The 21,812-nt window shown below is 41.9% G+C and overlaps 1 protein-coding gene across 4 annotated transcripts in view; it reads left to right on the top strand.

The window, feature by feature from the left end:
* ryr3 (ryanodine receptor 3) overlaps positions 1-21,812 on the top strand; it is a 561,329-nt gene that overhangs the window by 523,835 nt on the left and 15,682 nt on the right. For all 4 annotated transcript variants that reach the window (XM_070878983.1, XM_070878984.1, XM_070878982.1 and 1 more), the window contains 8 exons: positions 12-61; positions 165-330; positions 4,143-4,229; positions 7,272-7,448; positions 14,433-14,563; positions 16,061-16,103; positions 19,860-19,987; positions 21,596-21,656. In XM_070878983.1, coding sequence (XP_070735084.1) covers positions 12-61; positions 165-330; positions 4,143-4,229; positions 7,272-7,448; positions 14,433-14,563; positions 16,061-16,103; positions 19,860-19,987; positions 21,596-21,656 — 843 coding nt within the window. The remainder of the gene's footprint in view (positions 1-11; positions 62-164; positions 331-4,142; positions 4,230-7,271; positions 7,449-14,432; positions 14,564-16,060; positions 16,104-19,859; positions 19,988-21,595; positions 21,657-21,812) is intronic.

Raw genomic sequence — 21,812 nt, 5'->3', positions numbered from 1 at the left:
TGACTTTCAAGGTTGAGCAAAAGAATAAAGCTGAAAATAAAACAGAGTCTGAGAAAGCTGAGTAAGTTCCTCTCGCAACAAATTGGTGCAAAGAATTTCAGTTAAAATTGTGAGTTATTGCCAGGTAAGTGACTTCTGTTTTCTGGTTGCTCTTGCCTTGATAGCACAGAGGATGGCGAGAAGAAGGACAAAGCCAAAGAGGAACAGCCAATTGAAAGTGAGGAAAAAGAGCAAAAGAAAAAGAGACGACGTGGACAGAACAAAAAGGAGCCAGAGGCGTTCTTGGCAAACTTCTGGGAGGGACTGGAAATTTACCAAACCAAAATTGTGGTATGTGACTAGGTTTTGTATTTACATTGTGTGTTTGATGTTATAATTATATATATATATTATATAAAATAAGTTTGGTCTTAAATTTTGACCCATTTCTCTTTAGTAAATGCAGCAGTATTACATACAAGGATGTAACACTGGAGTTGTGCCATGACTTGATATTCCCTGGAAATGATTTTGCTTTCAGCTGCTGAATTTAGTTACATGTCTTATTATAGGACAAGGGTTTTTAATATCATGTTGGAAAACTTGTTACCTCCAGACTCCATATTCCAATGCTCTTCTGACCGGCCTCCCGTCTTTCACTCACCATAAACTTAAGCTCATCCAAAACTCTGCTGCCTGTGTCCCAACACACATCAATACCTGTTCATCCATCACACCTGTGCTTACTGACTTACATTGGCTCCCAGTCCCTTAACACCTCCAATTATAAATCTCATCCTCGTGTTTAAATTTCTTCAAGATCTCACTCTTCCCTATCTCGGTAAACTCTTCCAGTTCTATACCTCCCCCTCCCTTCGCAAACTCGGCCATCCTGAGTGTGGCTTTTTGTCCATCCTCCACCTGTCTTTGGCCTACAATTAGCAGGCATACTTTCAGCTATTTCGGCCACTCTCTTTGGAACTCCCTTCCTAAACCTTTCTGCTTTTCCCCATCCCTCTCCTCCTTTAAACCTACCTCTTTAACCAAGCATTTTGGTCACCACTCCTAATATATCCATCTTTGTCTTTGCATCCATTTTTGGCTGATTATGCCTCGGTGAACTACCATGGGCCATTTTTCTGTGTTAAAAGCGCTGTATTTATTGAAGCACCTGTGAACTCATCCCTTTTTGATCAGGACGGAGGAGTGGTGAGAGATCGGAGCCCACGAGAGGCAAGGGTTCGGGGCCCAGAAGGGGCGAGGGCCCAGGGGCAGCACGGGCCAGCCCACACTGCGAATGTGGAAGCGGGTGACCCTCGATACAAGGGACTGCTTAATACTACTAAATGCCAATTGTTGTTCAGCACAGATTGCAGATGCAGAATTCCATTCTGCTTAAATCTCAACTGCTGAAGAGCACAACTACTGATTGAAAATATTTCTACTTTCCAGCTAATCGTTGTTAAGTAAGATTGCAAATTTAGATAGAACGTGTCCAGTACTCCATTCCTACTGGGACCAGGGCTGGAACGTCACAATCACTGGCACAACAATACTAACTTTTCACCTCTGGAAATGGAATTTAAATCCAGCCAGGAATAATTTGATAAAATTATTTTCCGTCTGCTGGTTGTTTGGGTCCTCTGCTATAATTAATTTAAACAATCCACAACCCAGCTCCTCGGGCCAAAAGGACCGCTGGTGTCAAAAATAGTGCAGTAGGGAGTTTGAATGTACGTATTACCAACATATGGAACCAGGGCATCTGTGATTTGGCTAATTTTACAACAAATAACAAATGGACAAGTCTTTGCCAAGTCTCCTGCATTTCTGTGACAAAAATAAAGTTGAGTGTCTTCATCATTTTTGCTGCTACTGTTACTGGCAGCATGGTCCCAATTTGCTCCTTAGTTGTAGTTTTGGTTCCACAAGATGGAACTATTGATCTATGGCCCCCTTGGTAAGCAATACCCATATATTGTTTTTCGATGAAGTCAAAGTAGCTTTGTTGCCAATACAGTAGACCAGTAAAGTGAGACTTATTGATGAATCTGAGCCTTGCTGATGCATTCATACTTTAGTGTGGGCTGAAATGCCTGAGCTAATGCTAACAATGTATCCCGGTTCACTCTCCTAACTGCCTTAATGTTTTTATAACCGACGTTATTAATGTTATGTGGGCTGGAAGAAAAAAAAGAGCAAATTTGCATGTTCATCTTCATTTGTTGATTAATAAATCAAAAAAAAGTTAACACTTGCATCAACATGCGTTGATCCAGTTTAATTCCCAGAGGAATTTCGGGACTAGGCGAAAACATACTAATATTCCATTAATACTAACTCGCCAACATACTATAAATAATTGTACACCTATCAAAAATGTCACTTCCACTGCCCCCGCCGCACCACCCCACCCCACCCCAACCGACTCTCACCCATCACCTCTGTCCTTGCTCGGAATATTTGTTAAAATTAATTTATGTCACAAAATCAATTTTGAACATAAATTAGGAATTCCAATTTATTGACTTAGTAACAAAAATGTACTCCTAAGTGCATATATTTGAGAAGTTTGCTGCAACACTGACTGCACTTTGCTTTCCATAATGCCAAAGCAATCACTGGTGTAGCAAATCTTGCAATTTACACACTTTGTCATTCTTTATTGCCTCATCTGTGGACATGAGTGATAATTTAATCAAGATATCCAAATGATATAAAATGCACAATAAAGCATAATAAATAATCGGCTCGAATTTGATCCAGGCCTCCGCCCACCCACGTGCCGCCCAAAGTGCCGCTGATGGCCGCCGAGGTACCTGACGGTACGTTCGGCAGGATATTCATGAAGAAGGTCCCTTGAAGGTCGGCGGGCGTCAAATGATGGACCTAAGCCGCCAATCTGGGCAGCAGCTCTCATTCTCGGTGGCAGAGGCACTTGCCGTCCAAGTGCCGCCGAGGATGGAGTCGGGCCCACGGAGGGTCGAAGACCTAAAAATAAAAATCAGTAACAAAAAATAAAAAAACTATCTGAAGACCTTTAGGTGACCCCATCAAGGTAAGTCGCTGTGGTAAAACCAATTTAAAAATGTTCACTAACCATTTTTCAACAATCTTCATACTTACCGTCGGGGACAAACCAGCCTCCTCGCAGCAGTCCACCCCTGTTCTGGCACCGACTCCTGCCCGCATCAATATGGGAGCACGGTGGGCGGGAGCTCAGTTGTGCCACTCTGCCGTCCACTGATGTCAGCGGGCGGTTCCTGGCGGCTCTCCCCTCCCGCCTATTCCAGGCCACCTCAAAAGTGGCACTGCGCGGATCTGCAAGAGCAATGTCGGCGGTGAGTTGATCATTTTCGGCCCCAATGTAAAACTCAATGTTGATTGACCATCCTTTTCTCTGTCATCAGTGTATATATTTATAAAATATTGTTACCTCAATAAATTTGTACAACCCAGGGCTGAAATTACTTTGAATTAAGGCTATGATATCATCAATGCAGAACTATCCTGCTATGTGATTGATGGGCAGGGCTATAATGGCAATTCTTTGGTAGCTGAAGTACAAAATTGAAAGAGTATAAATATGACAGTATTTATTAGAAAGTCCTTTTATATAAATGCACTCAAACATTCTATAAAGGTTCATTGTTAGCTTCTACTTTTCAGTTTTGATGTATTTAAACCATTTTTAATTTGTTACAAGAAAGGATTGATGGAGTCAGGACTGAATTCTAACCTCAGCTGATAAATGCACTTGGATTCTTTTGTGACGGGTTATCTATTTAGAGTCACATTGATTGAAGTCATGGTTTTTTACTGATTGAAGGGAATCAAATTAGCTGCTGCTCCAGCTTCAGTAACTTTTTAGCAACTTTCACCAGACAGCTGCAGAATATAGATACAGGATGTGAATCCATCCACTTTCAACCACCCGTCCTATTTTGTCAGTGAAAATCCAGAGACTGCCATGATTTTAAGTTGCTGTGGCTGCTGCAGAAGTTACACTTCAAGACAAATGTTTCTACAGCAAACAAAAGAAGTTCTTCCATATAAATATAAGAATGTGATAAAATAGGAGGCACATGTAAAATATCAAATTAAATTGGTCTGTGATTCTGTTTAAATGTTGGTACATTACAAGTGAATTATTTTTGTTTCAGAATTATCTAGCCAGGAATTTCTACAACCTGAGATTTCTAGCTCTCTTTGTGGCATTTGCTATCAACTTCATTCTGCTCTTCTACAAGGTACTGAAAATAGCATGAACATTTATTTTTTGCTTTTTATTATTGCAGTTTTGCATTACATACTAATATACTCACAACAAGCAACACTACAAGTAATCTTATCGAAACATATAAGATAATGAGGGGGCTCGACAAGGTGGAGAGAAGATATTTCCACTCATAGTGGAAGCTAAAACTTAGGGGTATAGTCTCAGAATAAGGGGCCGCCCATTTAAAACTGAGATGAGGAGAAATTTCTTCTCACAAAGGGCTGTAAATCTGTGGAATTTTCTGCCCCGGAGAGCTGTGGAGGCTGGATCATTGAATATATTTAAGTCGGAGATAGACAGATTTTAGAATGATAAGGGAATAAAGGGTTATGGGGAGCGGGCAGGGAAGTGAAACTGAGTCCATGATCAGATCAACCATGATCTTATTAAATGGCGGAGCAGGCTCGAGAGGCCAAATGGCCTATACCTGCTCCTATTTCTTATGTTCTTATGTTAAAGAATAAGAAAAAGAGAACAGTGTCATACTGTATACAACAGAAAAACAAGAGTGCAGCAGTAACGTTCCTAACCATCAAACACCGAAAATTAAATCAACCAACAGATCATATAAGCTAAGACAAATTGTATTTGTGGTGAGAGTTTCAATGAGAATTCAATCAAAAAGAACCGTAAGATGCTTATTCGGGCCCAATGTTAGCAGGTAGGACTAGGACTAGTGCAGTAAGTCGCAAAATTTACACTGCAAAAGATTTTTAATGATGTTGAGGCCTCCAAAGGATCAGTCCAAGAAGAGGGGACCAGTAGTTGGAGCAGAGAAATGGGCATCCTACTTCCAGGTATCACAGGAAAATGGGAAAACAGTAGCATGGGGAGGTGAAGGGACAGGTGCATCAGGGCAGTGTTTGAGGCAGCATCTTCACCCAATTGCTTTTAATGCTTTGAACTAAAGGGAAATTAGTATATACTAAGTCATCCTTAACTCCGAGGGACTATCTAAGAGAAGAGTATATACAGTCTATTCCTGATCATTTGAAGTTGATTAATTCAAATAACTAGATATGAATTCAAATTACTACATAATATGAATTCACACTACACTTAAAAAAAAATCTCCAATACTGTTTTATTTCATTAGGCATAATTTAAATTTTTTTATGTAAAGAATGAAGTATCAGGAGTGTACTGTTACCTTTTTTCTAAATAGCATGTTAGCCAGAGTATATGAAAAAATGTCAATTTGAATTTTTCATGAAGAATGCAGTCGTTAATTACTTTCCTGTGTGCATGTGAGTAATTTGAGACATAACGTGGTAAGTGTAGCATTCTTGGGAGCAACAGGTGACTTTGGACCTATGGTTCCCAAAGTTCTCCGCCACTGGGGATTTCATCGCATCATGTCTGCATCTGTTGTAGACTAACTGATAGAGATTGATTGCTCTGATTAGTCAACAACTCCCTTATCGTTGTATCATGCCACTACCAGGATGGTAGAGGGTGAATTAGATGGACCTTGGGCTTTCTTCAACTAGCAATTCTTATGTTCCTATGAATCAAGGGTGAGGCTAGTTCTGGGATATGGTGGGCAGCTTTGGTCACTCTACGGCCAAACAACACACATGATTTGGAAAGGATTCAGAGAAGATGGAACAAAATGATTCCCATCCTTAGGATATTAAGTTGTAAAGCTGCTCAAGTGATTGAGCTTATTTTTGCTGGAGAAAAGAAGACTGACTGGAGAAATGGTAGAGGTCATTAAAGACCTAAGATAATGTAAGATATGATTGAAGGAAGCAAGCTTTTTATGTTGGGTCATAACAATAGAATGGTACGAAGTTCACAAGTAGTAAACAAGATCAGAGATTAGAAAGAACTTTTCCCACTGTATAGCATCCAGATTATCAGAGATGGTAGTGGCTTCAGAGTCCATTTTTAAAAGATTGATATCTGTTGAGAAGAGGGTTTTAAGGAGATAGGGAGCACCACTTGATTTTGTTTCCAGGAACAATGGAAGACAGAAGTTGATGCTACTTAAAAAAGAAATCAGCAGGTGGTGTGGAAAGGAGGTCCATGACCAAATAATCATTTCATGGGCTCTGGATGAGTGGGCTGATGCCCTTTTCTCACACTGGACTTTATGTTCTTATGAATTGAAAGTTACAATAAGTTGGCACAGTCAGTTGGATGATTTAACCTTAGGAAATCATACATAATTAGGTTATAGTTAAAAAAAGACAGTAAATTGATCTTAATTAAAATGCTTTAATAACATGCTGAATCTTCCATTCAGTCCCGGCAACAATGGCATCGCCGAGATCAGGAATCATAGCTATGAATCTATGTTCCGGTGTTACAACTCGGTATTCTATGCCACCCCTGAACATTAGGGGTTGAAATTGCCCTCAAACGGGGCGCACTTACCATTTTGTAATTGTTTTGTCCGCCCCAAATGCATGGCAATCAGCCGACAATTAAAATTAAATGGTGGCCGCGGCAGTGCGCCCTCCCCTTTAAGGGTGGAAGAGCCGCCCAGCCACAAGAAGCTTCCCACCGGGGAAAGTTGTCGGGGGCACCGATCGGCGGCTGATCTGCTCCCATGGGGCAATTTCCCATGCGGGGCAGAAAGGGGGTCGCCACAGACCCAGCGGGGGCCGTAGACCGCTGCAAAAATAATGTAGGGCAATTTTCAAAATGTCAGCCCCTCCGCGCCGACTGAGCGGTGAGTCCTTTCCGACCATAGAAAGGGGCAATTTCGGCCCCTAAACCTTTTAACAAGGCTCTACTAAGTCAGAATTAAATTTAAACATAAATTAAAACAGAACGATGGAAAAACATTTCAACTGATAAAAGAATAAAAAGATGCAAATGTTTCTAAGAATGTGGAGTGATCTACTGTTTTCTTATAGCATTTTATGCTTTTATTTCTGAAACAGTTTATCTTGATTAAAAATAGAAACTTTACAAAGTTGAAAATATACTTTTAAATGTTTGCTTTAGCATGAAATACATTTTATATAATTTCAGAAGCATTTTGTTTTTATTTTTTCCCTTTAAGGTGACTGACCCTCCAGCTGATGATGAGGATGGTGATTTTAGTTTCTGGAATGATGATAATATAGATTACTACGTGTTACAGGAGACTACTGGATACATGGCCCCAATGCTGACATTTCTTGCAATTATTCACACTATCATCTCAATCATTTGTGTCATAGGGTACTACATATTGAAGGTACAGTACAGCATCGTTCAAACTCTCTCACTTTGAAAAGCCTGAAGTGATTTTTCACTTCATGCCACTTCAGGAAATGATTCTGCCAACCAGATTTTCAGCCCTGCTAACTGATAAAATCACCCCATTTACATTGCAAGGAGCTTCTGAAAGGAGCCAGGAAGAAGGGGAAGCAAGAAGCAGGCTGAATGATTGAAGTGCTCTGAATGTCCTCTGTAGTGGCAGCAAAATATGAGCATCACTCATATGTACAGAGCCTCCTCTCTCCGTCAAACACAACAGCAAGTGCAATCTCTCATATGCTGGGGTGCAATAGGGCTAGTACCCAAAGAAGTCCAATAATTATTTCAGAGCACTGCCACCAGTGATCTGTGTACATGGATCCCTAAATCTCTTTGGACCTCCACTGTTCCTAACTTTTCACTATTAAAAAAAATACTGTCACTATTTAAAAATATGCAAAGCAGAAGGTCCTAGTAGTTTGCACGGTTGACCACAGCATCCTTTTTACAACACCTCATTTCCATTGCCCAGCGGAGTGGGACTGCCCTGGAATGTTTCTATTCTTGCCTATCCAGTCATAGCAAGAGATTCTCCTGCAAAGGCTTCTCTTCCCACTCCTGCATTGTGACCTCTGGACTCCCTCAACAATCTATTCTTGGTCCCTTCTTATTTCTCATCTACATGCTACTCCTCGGTGACATAATCCAAAAACATAATGTCCGGTTCCATCTGTATGCTGACTACACCTAGCTCTACCTCACCAATACCTCTCTTGACCCTTCCATTACCTCTGTGTTGTTGAACTGCTTGTCCAACATCCAGTCCCGAATGAGATGAAATGTAATCCAATTAAGCATTGGGAAGGCCGAAGCCATTGTCTTCAGTCCCCGCCACAAACTCGGTTCCCTAGCCATCGATTCCATCCCCTCCCTAGCCACTGTCTCAGGCTGAATCAGACTGCTTGTAAACTTGACATCCTTTTTGACTGAGCTGAGCTTCTGACCCCATATCCTCTCCATTACAAAGACCACCTACTTCAACCTTCGTAATATCACCTGTCTCCACTCCTGCCTCATTTCACCTGCTGCTGAAACCCTCTTATGTACTTTTCTTACCTCAAGACTTGAATATTCCAATGCTCTCCTGGTTGGCCTCCCATCTGCAAGCCTGTATAAACTTGATCTTGTTCAAAACTCTGCTGCCCGTATCCTAATTCGCACCAAGTCCCATACACCCATCACCTCTCTCTGCTCGCTGACTTAAATTGGCTCCCAATCCACCAATGCCTCAATTTTAAAAATCTTGTCCTCGTGTTCAAATCTCTCCATGGTCTCACCCTTCCCTAACTCTGTAACCCCATCCAGCACTACAACCCTCCGAGAAATCTGCATTCCTCCAATTCAGGCCTTTTTATGCATTCACGTTTACATATGAACATAAGAAATAGGAGTAGGAATAGGCCATACAGACCGTCGAGCCTGCTCCACCGTTCAATAAGATCATGGCTGATCTTCGACCTCAACTCCACTTTCCTGCCCTATCCCCATTTCCCTTAATTCCTCTGGAATCCAAAAATCTGTTTATCTCAGCCTTGAATTTGCACTATGACGGAGCATCCACAGCAGAGGGGCAGAGAATTCCAAAGCTTCACAACTCTCTGAAGAAGAAATTCCTCTCAACTCAGATCTAAATGGCTTATCCTGAGACGATGCCCAGTAGATCTAGACTCTCTAGCCAGGGGAAACAATCTACCCTGTGAATCCCTCTCAGAATCGTATATTTTTCAATGAGATCACCTCTCATTCTTCTAAACTAGAGAGTATAGGCCCAATCTACTCAATCTCTCCTCGTAGATCAACCCTCTCATCCCAGGAATCAATCTAGTGAACTTTCGTTGTAGTACCTCTAAGGCAACTATATCCTTCCTTAAATAAGGAGTCCAAAACTTGTGCACAGTATGCCAGGTGTGGTCACACCAGAGCCCTGTACAATTGTAGCAAGACTTCCTTACTCTTGTACTCCAAACCTCTAGCAATAAAGGCCAACATGCCATTTGCCTTCCTAATTGCTTGCTGTACCTACATGCTAACTCTTGTACTAGTACATCCAAATCTCTTTGAACAACAACATTTAATAGTTTCTCACCATTTAAAATATATTCTGTTTTTCTATTCTTCCTACAAAAGTGAATAACCTCACATTTCCCCGCGTTATACTCCATCCTTAATGCCCACTCACTTAACCTGTCTATGGTCTAGAACCTCCATTTTTTTACATGCTTAATGTCCACTTAATGCCCATTTTACTGCTGAAATGACGTATAACGCCTAGATAGTGCCCATTTTGGCACAAAATGGAAACTGACGGGCTTTTTTAGGAGACTTATTGCCGAGCGTTATTTTCCCAATGGGCTTAATGACGAGAAAAAATACTACTGCCCACCCACTTTTTTTTGGGCGGAATCAGCAGAATGGGCGAATTCAACGGCCATAATATTGCCCAGCGTTACTTTCCGCACGGAATGAACGCCGAGATTCAATATTAATGCCCGCCCAATGTTTTTTGTCGTAAAGAGCATATTTACCCAAACTAGCGGCCATGGAGATCGTCCATCGTCCTCGCACACATATCGCCCAGAATATCGCTCACTCAAAAAACTGCCCACAAAAAGTGGAACTAACCAGGTCGAACGCCAGCGGTGTGGCTGGCATTTGTTAAATCCTACTCTTATGTGAGGAGCTGATTTCAGAAAGATTTGCCTGAAAGAGCGCTGATGTGAGTGACAACGCTGACACACTGCTGTATGTGTGCAGCTCAGACTTCAATGGTGCCCAGCATCTTGGTGCCAGTTAAAGTTTACGTTGATTGATGTTAAGTTGTATTTAACCCTTTCATGGTAAGGAATCCAGCTATCTGAGACAATGCGCAACAAGGTTATGTTCGATATTAAAAGTTTAATACCAACATTGGTCTGAAATCGTAAGTATCACAGCCAATAACACCCAACCCCCGCCCACGCCCCACTTTTTCCACCATTGACATAAACCACATGTTCAACACGTCCAGCAACACAAAATACAAAGGCAAAGCAGGAGAGTGGTCCCCAACCCCCGTACATTGCAACAAATTGCATAAACCCAGATGGAGATATAACTCAGCCATCACCTGCACACATGCACCTCACTTTCCTTCCCCCCTCTCCTTCTCCCCACCTCTACCCCTTCCCCTCCTTGCTCCACGGCGCCTGGCCGAGTTCCTCAGGCAATGCCTCATTGTGGGGGGGGGGGTTGAAGGCAGATGCGTTGGTTACACGGGTGCAGGAGTGGGGGGGTGCCGAGAGGAGAATATTCGCTGATGCAGAAGCAGGATCTTGGTCCTTGCTCTCATCTGTCGTTCGCAGTGGTGGTGCGGAACCTAGGGGTGGAGTGCCATGCTCTGGGACCACTGGGAGGCCTGTGGCAGCAGTGTTCCTGGCTATCGCATCCAGGGACTCCGCCATATGCGGAATTAACTCGGTCATGGTGGCCAGGTTTCGGGATATGCCCCCCAATGCTTCGATGAGCTGGTCACCAATGTCTGCAGTTCTCCTGGACAACTGTACCATCTTTCCGCTCTCGTTGCGCTCGTGGAACAGACCTACCATGTCCACGAGGCCTCCACGGGGTCGGCGCCGTCCTGGGGACACATGGGATGCCAAGTGGAGAGATGCTTAGGGCCGGCACCTCCAGAGTGGAGGCGGGAATGACCGGAGGAGCACTAGATGGCCTTGGGGTGGAATAGGTTCTGGAGCGTGGCGATGCAGGTTCTTCGAAGTCCGCGCTCTCATCCGTCGCGAACAGAGCCAGCGGATTGACGAGCGACAATCGGAGCTCCTCAGCACCAGATGTAGTAGGATCGTCCACCGACTCCTGCCCCACGCCCCCACCTTCTGGCCTCTGTGGCCTTGCCTGGGGCCGCGCTGCTGGCTGAGCTGCAAGACACAAATGAGGTTATTAGAGGAGAATGGGGTGCTAAGGTGACAAGGTGAGTCCAGCGCTATATACAGAATATACACGACAAAAGCACCACCGCTCTCAAAATCATTGCAGACATCACATTTCATGACCACCAAGACATTGTGCATTGCAATGATTTTCATTAGGCCAGCATTATTTCTATGACACTTTTAGAAATCATCTATTATATATAATTGTTCGGATGTGAGTTGATGTGACATCTATTGACTTTATATCACGCAATGGTGTAAGCTTTACTCACGTGGCATCATGTCAGGGTCTGCAGATGCGTTTGTGGCTGTCTGGGCGTGCTTCCCCACGAGTGGTCGCTCCTCCATCTCAGTGATGTCGCTGGGGACTGGTGGCCCCCACCCGTTCGCCTCTGCACCGACCTCATCGTCGATAGCTTCTTCTGTAAAAGGTGACAGGACGACATTGCGTGATATCATTGCTAGGTACTGTCACAGACACTGATACAACACATAACCGACAGATCTAATCATGATTATTATCATTCTTTACCTAAAGGCGTACACCGTGACCACAGGCTTTGAGTAAAACATTCCCGGTAAAAGTGCAAGACCGCACATCTGCTGAGTCACTCATGACTATTACAAATCAAATTATATAAATACATAAGTACATGTAAATTAATGTAATACTTACTCTTGTGGATCCAACAACGTTGTTCCATCGTTTGCGGCATTGGTTGCCCTCACGCACCTCATTGGTCACTGACGAGACCACCTTTGCTATCTCAGTCCATATCCTCTGGTAGGCCTTTGGGGTGGGCTTCCCACACTCTCCCTGTGTCATATCACCCCAGCGTAACTTGACCTCCTGCTGGAGGGAGGAATTTACCTCGTCCGAGAACCTCCTGGCTCTTTTGTGGCCTCCAATGTGCTCCTCTCCCACCTAACTGCTCTCTCCAGCGTCAGTCTCTACAGCGTGCTCTGATGCCTCCTCCTCTCTCTCCATTATAGGGCAATTCGGTCAAATATGTGGCTGGTAACAGCTAATTTTTGTTTGCCTACTTGCTGTGAAGCTCTAAAGTCTCCCTCCTTCCTCCCAAAGCAGCCACACCACACCCAGCCACGCCTTCAGTCCCTCTGAGCTCCCCCTCTCTCTGTCTCCTCTTCTACACATCATGGTGACCCTTAACCTCCTGAATCGTGGGAATCGAGCGTTGCCATGCCATTGCTAAGGACGGCCACACTTTATGGCAAAAGGTCAAAAAAATTTAACACTACGGCCCATTTGATATTGCTTGCGGGTAACGCCCATTTTCAAAAATGTAAACTAGGTGTTTTGAGCGAGAAGCCGGTGATCTGAAAAGCCTTTTTTACCGCCCACACCGGAAATAACGCTCATTTTGGGGTGATAAGCCCAAAAGTGGAGGTTCTAGCCCTATATCCTTTGCAGGCTCTTTGCGTCCTCCTCACATCTTACTTTTCCACCTAGATTTGTATCATCAGCAAACTTGGGTACATTGCATTCGGTTCCTTCATCTAAGTCATTACTATAGATTGTAAATAGCTGAGGCCCAAGCACTGATCCTTGCAGCACCCCACTAGTTACAGCCTGCCAATCTGAAATGGCCCGTTTATCCTATTTCCTGTTTTCTGTCAGTTTACATATCCTTTATCCATGTTAAGACCTTAACCCCAACCCCATGTGTTGAACAAACTTTTATGTGACACCTTATCGAATGCTTTTTGGAAATACAAATATACTGCATCCACTGGTTGCCATTTATCTACCCTGCTAGTTACATCCTCAAAAAACCCTAATAAATTTGTCAAACACGATTTCCCTTTCATAAAAGCATGTTGACTCTGCCTAATCATATTCTAAGTATCGTGTTACCATTTCTTTAATAATGAATTCTAGCAGTTTCCTGATGACTGACGTCAGGTTAACTGACCTGTAGTTCCCGGTTTTCTCTCTCCCTCCTTTCTTGTATAGCGGGGTTACAACTGCTACCTTCCAATCTGTTGGGATCTTTCCTGAATCTAGGAAATTTTGGAAGATCACAACCAATGCATCTACTATCTCTGCAGGCAGTTCTTTTAGAACCCTATGATGTAGGGCATCGGGTCCAGGGGATTTGTTGGCTTTTAGTTCTTTCATTAACCCCTTGGTTCCCCTCTATTTTGATAAAAAAAATTTGTGTCTTCTACTATGAAGACAGATACAAAATATTTGTTTAAAGCCTCTGCCATTTCCTTGTTCCCCAATATAATTTCTCCTGTCTCAGCCTCTAAGGGACCAGCACTACTCTCTTCCTCTTTACATACTTGTAGAAGCTCTTATAATCTGTTTTTATATTTCTTGCTATTTACTCTCGTATTCTATTTTTTTCCCTTTTATCAATTTGTTGGTCATCCTTTGCTGGTTTCTAAAGCTCTCCCAATTCTCAAGCTTACTACTATTATTTGCATCATTATAAGCCTCTTTTAATCTAATACTATCTTTAACTTCTTTAATTAGCCACAGATGGCTCACTTTTCCCATTGAGTTTTTATTTCCCAATGGAATGTATATTCCTTCGCCCCACCATTGGCGATGTGCCTTCAGCCGTCGAGGCACTAAGCTCTGGAATTCTTTCCCAAAACCACTTTGCCTCTCTACCTCTCTCTTTAAGATGCTCCTTAAAACTTATCTCTTTGGTCAAATTTTTGGTCACCTGTCTTAATGTTTCCTTCTTTGGCTCGGGTCATTATTTGTCTGATTATGCTCTTGTGAAGTGCTTTATTTAACTATGTTAAAGGCGCCATATAATTGCAAGTTGTTGTTGCAGTAACATCAATTCTAATTGATGACTAAGAATGCCTTTATCTAAGTGTTAAAAATAGTAGGTTATGCGGTCAACAAGTAATGTTTGAAGCTTACACTGAAGCATTCTTTTCAGAAGTACTGAAGCACAATTTTCTTTACATGCACCAAAATGCCAGAAGCTAATTTTATTAATTTAATTTGTTCAAAGGTCCCCCTTGTAGTCTTCAAGCGTGAAAAGGAGATTGCCAGAAAGCTGGAGTTCGATGGTCTGTACATTACCGAGCAGCCATCTGATGATGACATTAAAGGACAGTGGGATCGTCTTGTCATCAACACACCGTATGTAAAAAAAAAAAAATCAGTTCAAATAATACATTTGTATTTGTGCACAAAATCACAAACACATTTTAGTTCTATAGATTTGAAGATAGTTTGTTCTGAAACATGTTAATTTTGTTTTGTCATTGTGTATTTCAATTCATCAGCAGCTATATGATAAAAGGACTATGGTTAAGAGGCTTTTATTACTTTTTTTAAGGTAAACTCTCTTTATTTTTGGTCTCTTTGGATCGAACAGCAATTTCAAGAGAGTGGATAGGCAACCTGCTTCCGAGTCTCCACCAGTGGCACACTGAACAGATGCAAAAGAGTAACTTGAGAATGATGCTCTCTCTCATTTTTTTCTCCTCCCCCCCGCCCCCCGACCTCTCCTTGTCACCTCCCCACAGCAGTGCAGAGCAGGAAGAGCTATCTGCATCGCGTGACTCCATGATATCATCATTTCTGGTTGAACACCACATTACCGCATTGCTAGTTATACGTGCAATTTAATGTCTTCTGCATGCAGTTATGGTAAATATATCCTCCCCATGCAATGCCAACTATATCATTTTGAGAGAATAAATCATCATAGCTGTGAGCAAACTCCAAAACTAGGTTCTAGAATCCATATTCAGTTTTGATTGTACTGTACTCTGTTCCACTTCACTGTTATAATAATTATCTTTACACTGATGTGACGATATTAAATCCAGAGATATTTCCACCAAAAAGAAGTCATATTTGCAATGTCCATCTGCATATTCAAAAGGCTAGTTTTTGAAATACTGGGGAATATTTCACTGTCACTGATAGCTGTCTCCTACTTTGCCCCCATGATTATTCTTCATGTGTGAACCTAGATAGCAAATGTCTGCCAAGAGGGCAAACTACAAGATTAGAAGGCCTGGTTTTTTTCTCTGAATAACCACCCATTTTGGAAGGAGTTGGGGCAGTATACAGAGTTAAATGCAGGTTATATGGCACATTTTCCTTTGACGGGAGAGAAAACAATCTTACAAGCCTGTGAGTGTTAGGCAGAAGCCCCTTATGAGGCCATGCATGTCATAATAATGCCTTGTGGATGCCTTGTCCCTATAAATTTTCTGTCCTTGAAGAATAGTGGAAGTTTTTGTGGAAGGTAAAGTGATTTAAGAGAATGATTTTGAGTAAAGAGGGTGTTTGGAGAGGTTGCCCTTTGCACAAGTGACTTCCAATGACACCCAGGTGCGGAGATAAATTGAATATGATAGATAATGACCTGAGTGAAGGTCCTAAGGGGTAATATTAATTTTCGCCAATGGTGTAAAAAGATGCTATCAGATCGGCCACCCATTATACACCCCGCCCAATATTCCTTGCCATTGACTTCAGTGGGGGTATAATAGGTGGCCAATCTGATACTGCTTGTTTGATACCATCAACGAAAGTTAAAATTACTCCTGATGAGCTGTAGATGATGAATAGTTGAACTACACGTTTTACAATAAACTAACAATTTTCCTACAACTATTACAGATCCTTCCCTAACAATTATTGGGACAAGTTTGTCAAAAGAAAGGTAAGCTTTTGTAGTGTTAACTGTGGTCATGTATAATACTTCCAGCCATATAGAAAGAGTTGTATTTATATAGTGCCTTATCACAGCTTTCAAATGTCCCAAAGCACCTTACATGGTTACAGTGTACAATCTTCTTTGTTATGGGAGTAAACACAGCAGTCATTTTGTGCACAGTGGGGTCCCACAAACAGCAATGAGATGAATTACCAAATAATCATTTTTTGGAGGTATTTGTTGAGGGAGAAATGGTGGTCAAGACACCAGGAGGACTCCCTGCTCCTCTTCAAATAGTTCCATGAAATCCTTAACATCCATCTGGCTCATGGGAACAGGCAGACGATGCCTCAATTTCACGTCTCATATGAAAAGAGGCAGCATTCCAATGCGCTGAAATACCAGTCAAGAATATAAGAGCCAATATTTCTGATCTTACCGACCTGTACTTGAGTGTTGGATAGACACAGCACCCCAGAAGTGTGTTGCACCAATCCAGGCCTCAGTAAACCCACATTTGGTGGAGTGAAATTGCAAAGGCCCGGCACAAGTCCACCCCCTGGAGGGCAAAGTTCAAAAGGCTTGTGGCAGTGACCATTGCAGTTGGATCCTTCTAGTACTTGTCCAAAAGCAGTTGCCAAAGGTCTCCAACTGATCCCAATCTCCCTGAAGGAAGGAAAAGGACACCTGCTCCACCCCAACTGGAGAGGGCCTAGGCTCAAGGCCTCATTACCATCTTCTCTGGGCACCCCTCCAAATGAGTGCCATGTGGGGAAGGTAAAAGGAAAAGGAGATGGGAGCTGGGATTGCCACCACATTTAAATGACTGTCCCAGCCCACAATTGCAGGCAGACAGTCCATGTCCCCTTGTAGGAAGCCCTGGAAATCCCAGGGCAACATCAAGGTGCTAGATACCCAATGACCTGGGTCTCCATCCCTATTTCCTGTGCTTAGCATCCAGGGAATAAGTGTTCCCCAAGCACTAGTCAGTAGAAAATCGGCACGTATATATTCCAAGTCCTGGAATGGGGTTTGAACTCACCAATTATCGTTGCCTCTGAGTCAAAGGTGTAAGTAAATGTGAAATATAACCAATATTTTCATGTGTTAATTTTCCTACTAACTGTAGCATCATAAACAGTGCTTGGATATCACACTAGTGAAGCTATTTCATACGTATTAAAAACTGTTTAAAAATAATTTTGTTTTCCAATTGTCTTTCACATCCATTGTGTTCTATATACTGTGGCAGAAACATCACAATATTTGATTGAATTTTAAGGTAAAAATTGAAAATATTTTCAATTATGACAGCCCATGTGTATGATGAGCTATATATAATTTCACGACATGCAAGACTCTGCATTATGAAAGATAATTCCTACTCATTTAGAATTGACATGCTATTCAATACATTTCTTTCAATAATATATCATTTTCTGGTAATTATAAATTATTTCTCCAGAAAATTGTAATTATGTCTCTATATGTTCTGTATTTTAAATATCCTAGCGACCTCTTGATTAAATTACTGATTTAGATTACTGATTACACGATCCCAAGATCAATCTGTTTAAATAGCAAAAATCATCTTATTTAATTAGTGTAGGGGCAATAAATACTGCTTAAAGGAACACGCAACTCGGAGGCTTGTCAAGTAACACAAGTTTATTATACAATGTCAGAAAAATTCCTTCAGATCACTACAGACAAGTATCATTATATCGTTGTGAAAAACAGCTTCCATTGTATTTACCTATTTAGATGAAAAACAAATATAAACAGGATTTATGTGCACTTTAAGGGTCTTGTTTAAGGAAGATGAGGATAACAAATTCCTCTTCTCCACAACATAATGCCTCATTCAATATCTCTCTCTCATCCACCCTCACCTGCGATCATCTTAAACATTATCCATTCCATTGCCACATCCTCCTTTCTTCAACTCTGACCCCAGAAAAATCTTCAGGCTCTCCCCATCTTCTCCCTCCCCCTCCCCCCAAATCAGTAAATGAAGCTCCTCCATAAGACCAACTAATTCTTCCTCTAATCCCTGTACTGCCCCTCCTGCCACCCAGCCAACTATCGCTCCGGTCCAGTATTTGCACACAGTTAGTTAACCAGACCCTTTCCTCAGGAATGATTCTCCCCACCATCAAAAATTCTAGTATCACCCTGCCTCTTAAAAAGCCCATCTTCATTGCCTCCAATTCTGACCCCATTTCTAACTTCCCATTCACTTGTTAGGGAACCTATCATCAGCTAACACCCACCACTCCTGATTTTAGTGTGCTTTCTGACTCATCAATGACACTGAAAGTCAGCAATAATGGCCTGGATTTTGTGGTCAGTGGTGAACGAATGGCATCAGCCATTCATTACACTTGCCCACATATGTTCTATGTGGTTTTCACTAACTTGCTGTGATTAGAAAGCCACTTTGGAGCAGCGCCCTCTACAGGGGATCTGGAAACTGTGTGATCAGGGCATGTAACTCTATATCTCCTTAATCAATCAGATTGAAGAAGTGTTAATGAGATACACATGAGCCGAAATTGACCCTTACCTTAAGGCCTGTTAACACCGGAAATCAGCAGCCATGCTGCGGAGTGCAATGGCCGCCGATTTTTCATGTAATGGCCGGCATTATCAAAATTCCACTCATGTGGTATTTCTCTTGGGTGCTAGGCCGCTGGCCTGGCCGAAATCCTCCCTGGTGGCTCGGTGGATCGAACTTTAAAAATCACGCAGGTTCTCCCCTTTAAGTAAAGGGGGGAAGCCGAGGTGATGCGGCGCCGTGATGACATCATCAGCGCTACGCGGATATTCTGCATGCACCCTCCAACTTCCGCCGCTCTAGTGTGCTCACCGCACTACCGCCCCCATTATGAGTGACTTCCGGTCCGCCGGAAAAAAAAGCCTAAGAATGAAATTTCACTCGAGGCCACCTCATCCACCGCGCCGGTGAAAACAACAGAAACGGGGGCGCAATTTCGGCCGCACAGTGTCTGAACCAGGAAGTGTCAGCTAGAAGAGTGAATTCAATGTCAAATCAGGTACAGAAAGGAAAATAGAGGGAAAGAAAGATGGGTTTGACAGAGGGAGATAAAAGGGACAGAAAGAAATGTAAAAAAAATTGTTTGTATTTTATTAAATCTCCAATAATTAAAATCTGAAGGATTGAGACTCCACATCTGTAAAAATTAATATTCAGTGCCAGGGAGGTTGTTTGGCAGTAATTAAGACTAATTAATTTACTTACACTGGAATGGACACACACTAACTTTTTCTGGAGAGTTTAGTGTGTATCTATTATGTGAGTACAGCAACTTCACGCCGTTCCATGAATGCTGAGTCTCTTGGAGGAGCAGGAAAAATTGGACAGCAACTTCCTGATTTCCGCTTATAACTGCGATTGTGCGGTCACCGGAAGTAATTGTTCTATTTACACTTTAATAACGATGACGTTGATGACCTCACCGTTTTTTTATCGCAAACTCCAATTTCCTTTGTCCTCGACCTCACCATGTCCTTCAATATGCTTGACCACTTCAGTCTGCTCCCTTGGCTCCCTTTGATTCTTATTTTACATGCCGTTCATCAATGACATATTATGCACCTTCTCCATATTTTTGCTTTGTGTCCAATACACATCGCTCTCCCCAATGTGAAGTACTGTGGGACATTTTTATGTTATTAATATTTGTAGAATTTAACCTGAGCTTGTTTGCGCATTGCTATATGACCTTTGTTTTCTATTAGGTTATTAATAAGTATGGAGACCTTTATGGAGTTGAGCGTATTGCTGAGCTCTTGGGTGTGGACAGAAGTGCTTTAGATTTTAGTCCCATTGAAAAGGCCCCAGAAGAAGAAGCAACACTTGTATCCTGGTAAGTGATGTTTGCCTCTATTGTTTCACTCCTTTTCACAGATTAGAAATCTAAAAAGTGGTTTAATATGCAGAATAAATATACTTTTTGTCTTAATTTATTTTTCAGATATCATGCAAAACTATACAAAGGTGATAAATTTAATAAGGACATAGCTTATTTTCAGTTTGGAAGTCTGGTTTGCCATGTGCTAAAATACAATTGTGTAAAAGGAGAATAGATTTTATTGAATCATTCCATAATCCTATTTTAAAGGGAAATATAAAAGCAAAATATTGTGGATGCTGGAATCTGAAATAAAAACAGCAAATGCTGGAAATCTCAGCGGGTCAGGCAGCATTTGTGGAGAGGGAAACAGAGTTAACATCTGATGAATGGTCATCGACCTGAAATGTTAACTCTGTTTCTCTCTCCACAGATGTTGCCTGAGATTTTCAGCATTTTCTATTTTTATTTAAAGGGAAGTACATGGGCTAGTGTGTCCCTTGTTACTGTATTGGACATTTCCATAGGCAGCCTGGGATCAAACATTATGGGCTGGATTTTGCTGTGTGGCAAAGTTATAGTTGCATTTGCTCATCAACTTTCCATGGGCTTTTGCACGACAAGTTGCTATCAGCGATACTGCCAAACAGCTCAGCGCATCTGGGACTTGTGTGAACAGGGCAAGCAACTGTAATCAGATTGAAGAATCGTCAATGGGCAGCACAGAGTCTGAACCAGGAAGTGTAAGTTAGAACAGTGAATTCAATGTCAAATCAGGTGCAGAAAGTAAAATAGAGAAGGAATGAAAGATTGGATTAAGAGACAGAAATAAAACATTTTGAAAAAAGTTTTTAAAATGTCCAACAATAATTAAAAGCTGAAGGAATGACACTCCACACTTGTAAAAGTTAACCCAGTTCCAGAGATATTATTTGGCAGTAATAAGACTAATGATGCCGTTAACAATTTACTTATACTGGACCAACCATGCCATTAAATTGATACTTAGACTGAAATGGACGAGCCCTAACTTTTTGTGGTGAGTTTATTCCGTATCTACAACATAAGTACAGCAACTTCACACTGTTCATACATTTGAATGGGGAACCAGATGGTGAGATGCCGTTTTCGCTCAGCTTACAGAGGAGCAGCGCATCTCAGACAGCAACTTCTGGCCCATTGTGACATCAAGAATGGGCAAGGTCGCCTTCTATTCCTGCTCCCAGGCAGCCTTCAAGCAGCAGTTCTACTGTAATCACGCTAGGCATTAATTTTAATGGACAGAAAATCGGATGTGACTGTGCTGACATCTTATGGTCGATTTCCTGATATGCGCATCCATTGCATGAAGCTTTGTGCCAGATGATCTAAATCGTAAATTTACTCCAGTAACTGTATAGATAACATTTAGTATTATGGATTCACGATCAAAAATGGATGTTTGAGTGGGGGACCAGAGGGATACCAGCACTCATGGAGCTACCCCAACACCTTCTGCTCCCCCCGCCTCCCCCCCCCCCACCCCAACCAAAGAAAGACCATTATTTCCCAGGAAGAAAACTGAGGAAAAATATTGAAATAAAAAAACTTTTGAACGTTAAAAAGTTTTTTTGTTTTTTGTAGGTTAAGTTCCATTGATTTAAAATACCACGTCTGGACGCTTGGAGTTGTGTTCACTGACAACGTAAGTACAATTAAATGCAATTACTCATATGACTTAATGTGTGCTCATCTTCCCCATTTAATAAAATCAAGCCTGTTACATGCAAGTCTGTTTATAAGGATCTATTTGATTTCCCTTTACTGAATAAATGTATTTAACATCATTGTTGCTGCTCTG

Source organism: Pristiophorus japonicus, chromosome 4, assembly GCF_044704955.1.
Source record: "Pristiophorus japonicus isolate sPriJap1 chromosome 4, sPriJap1.hap1, whole genome shotgun sequence".
Lineage (NCBI taxonomy): Eukaryota > Metazoa > Chordata > Chondrichthyes > Pristiophoridae > Pristiophorus > Pristiophorus japonicus.
Note: the sequence above shows the minus strand (reverse complement) of the source record. Positions and strands in the feature narration are given on the sequence as shown.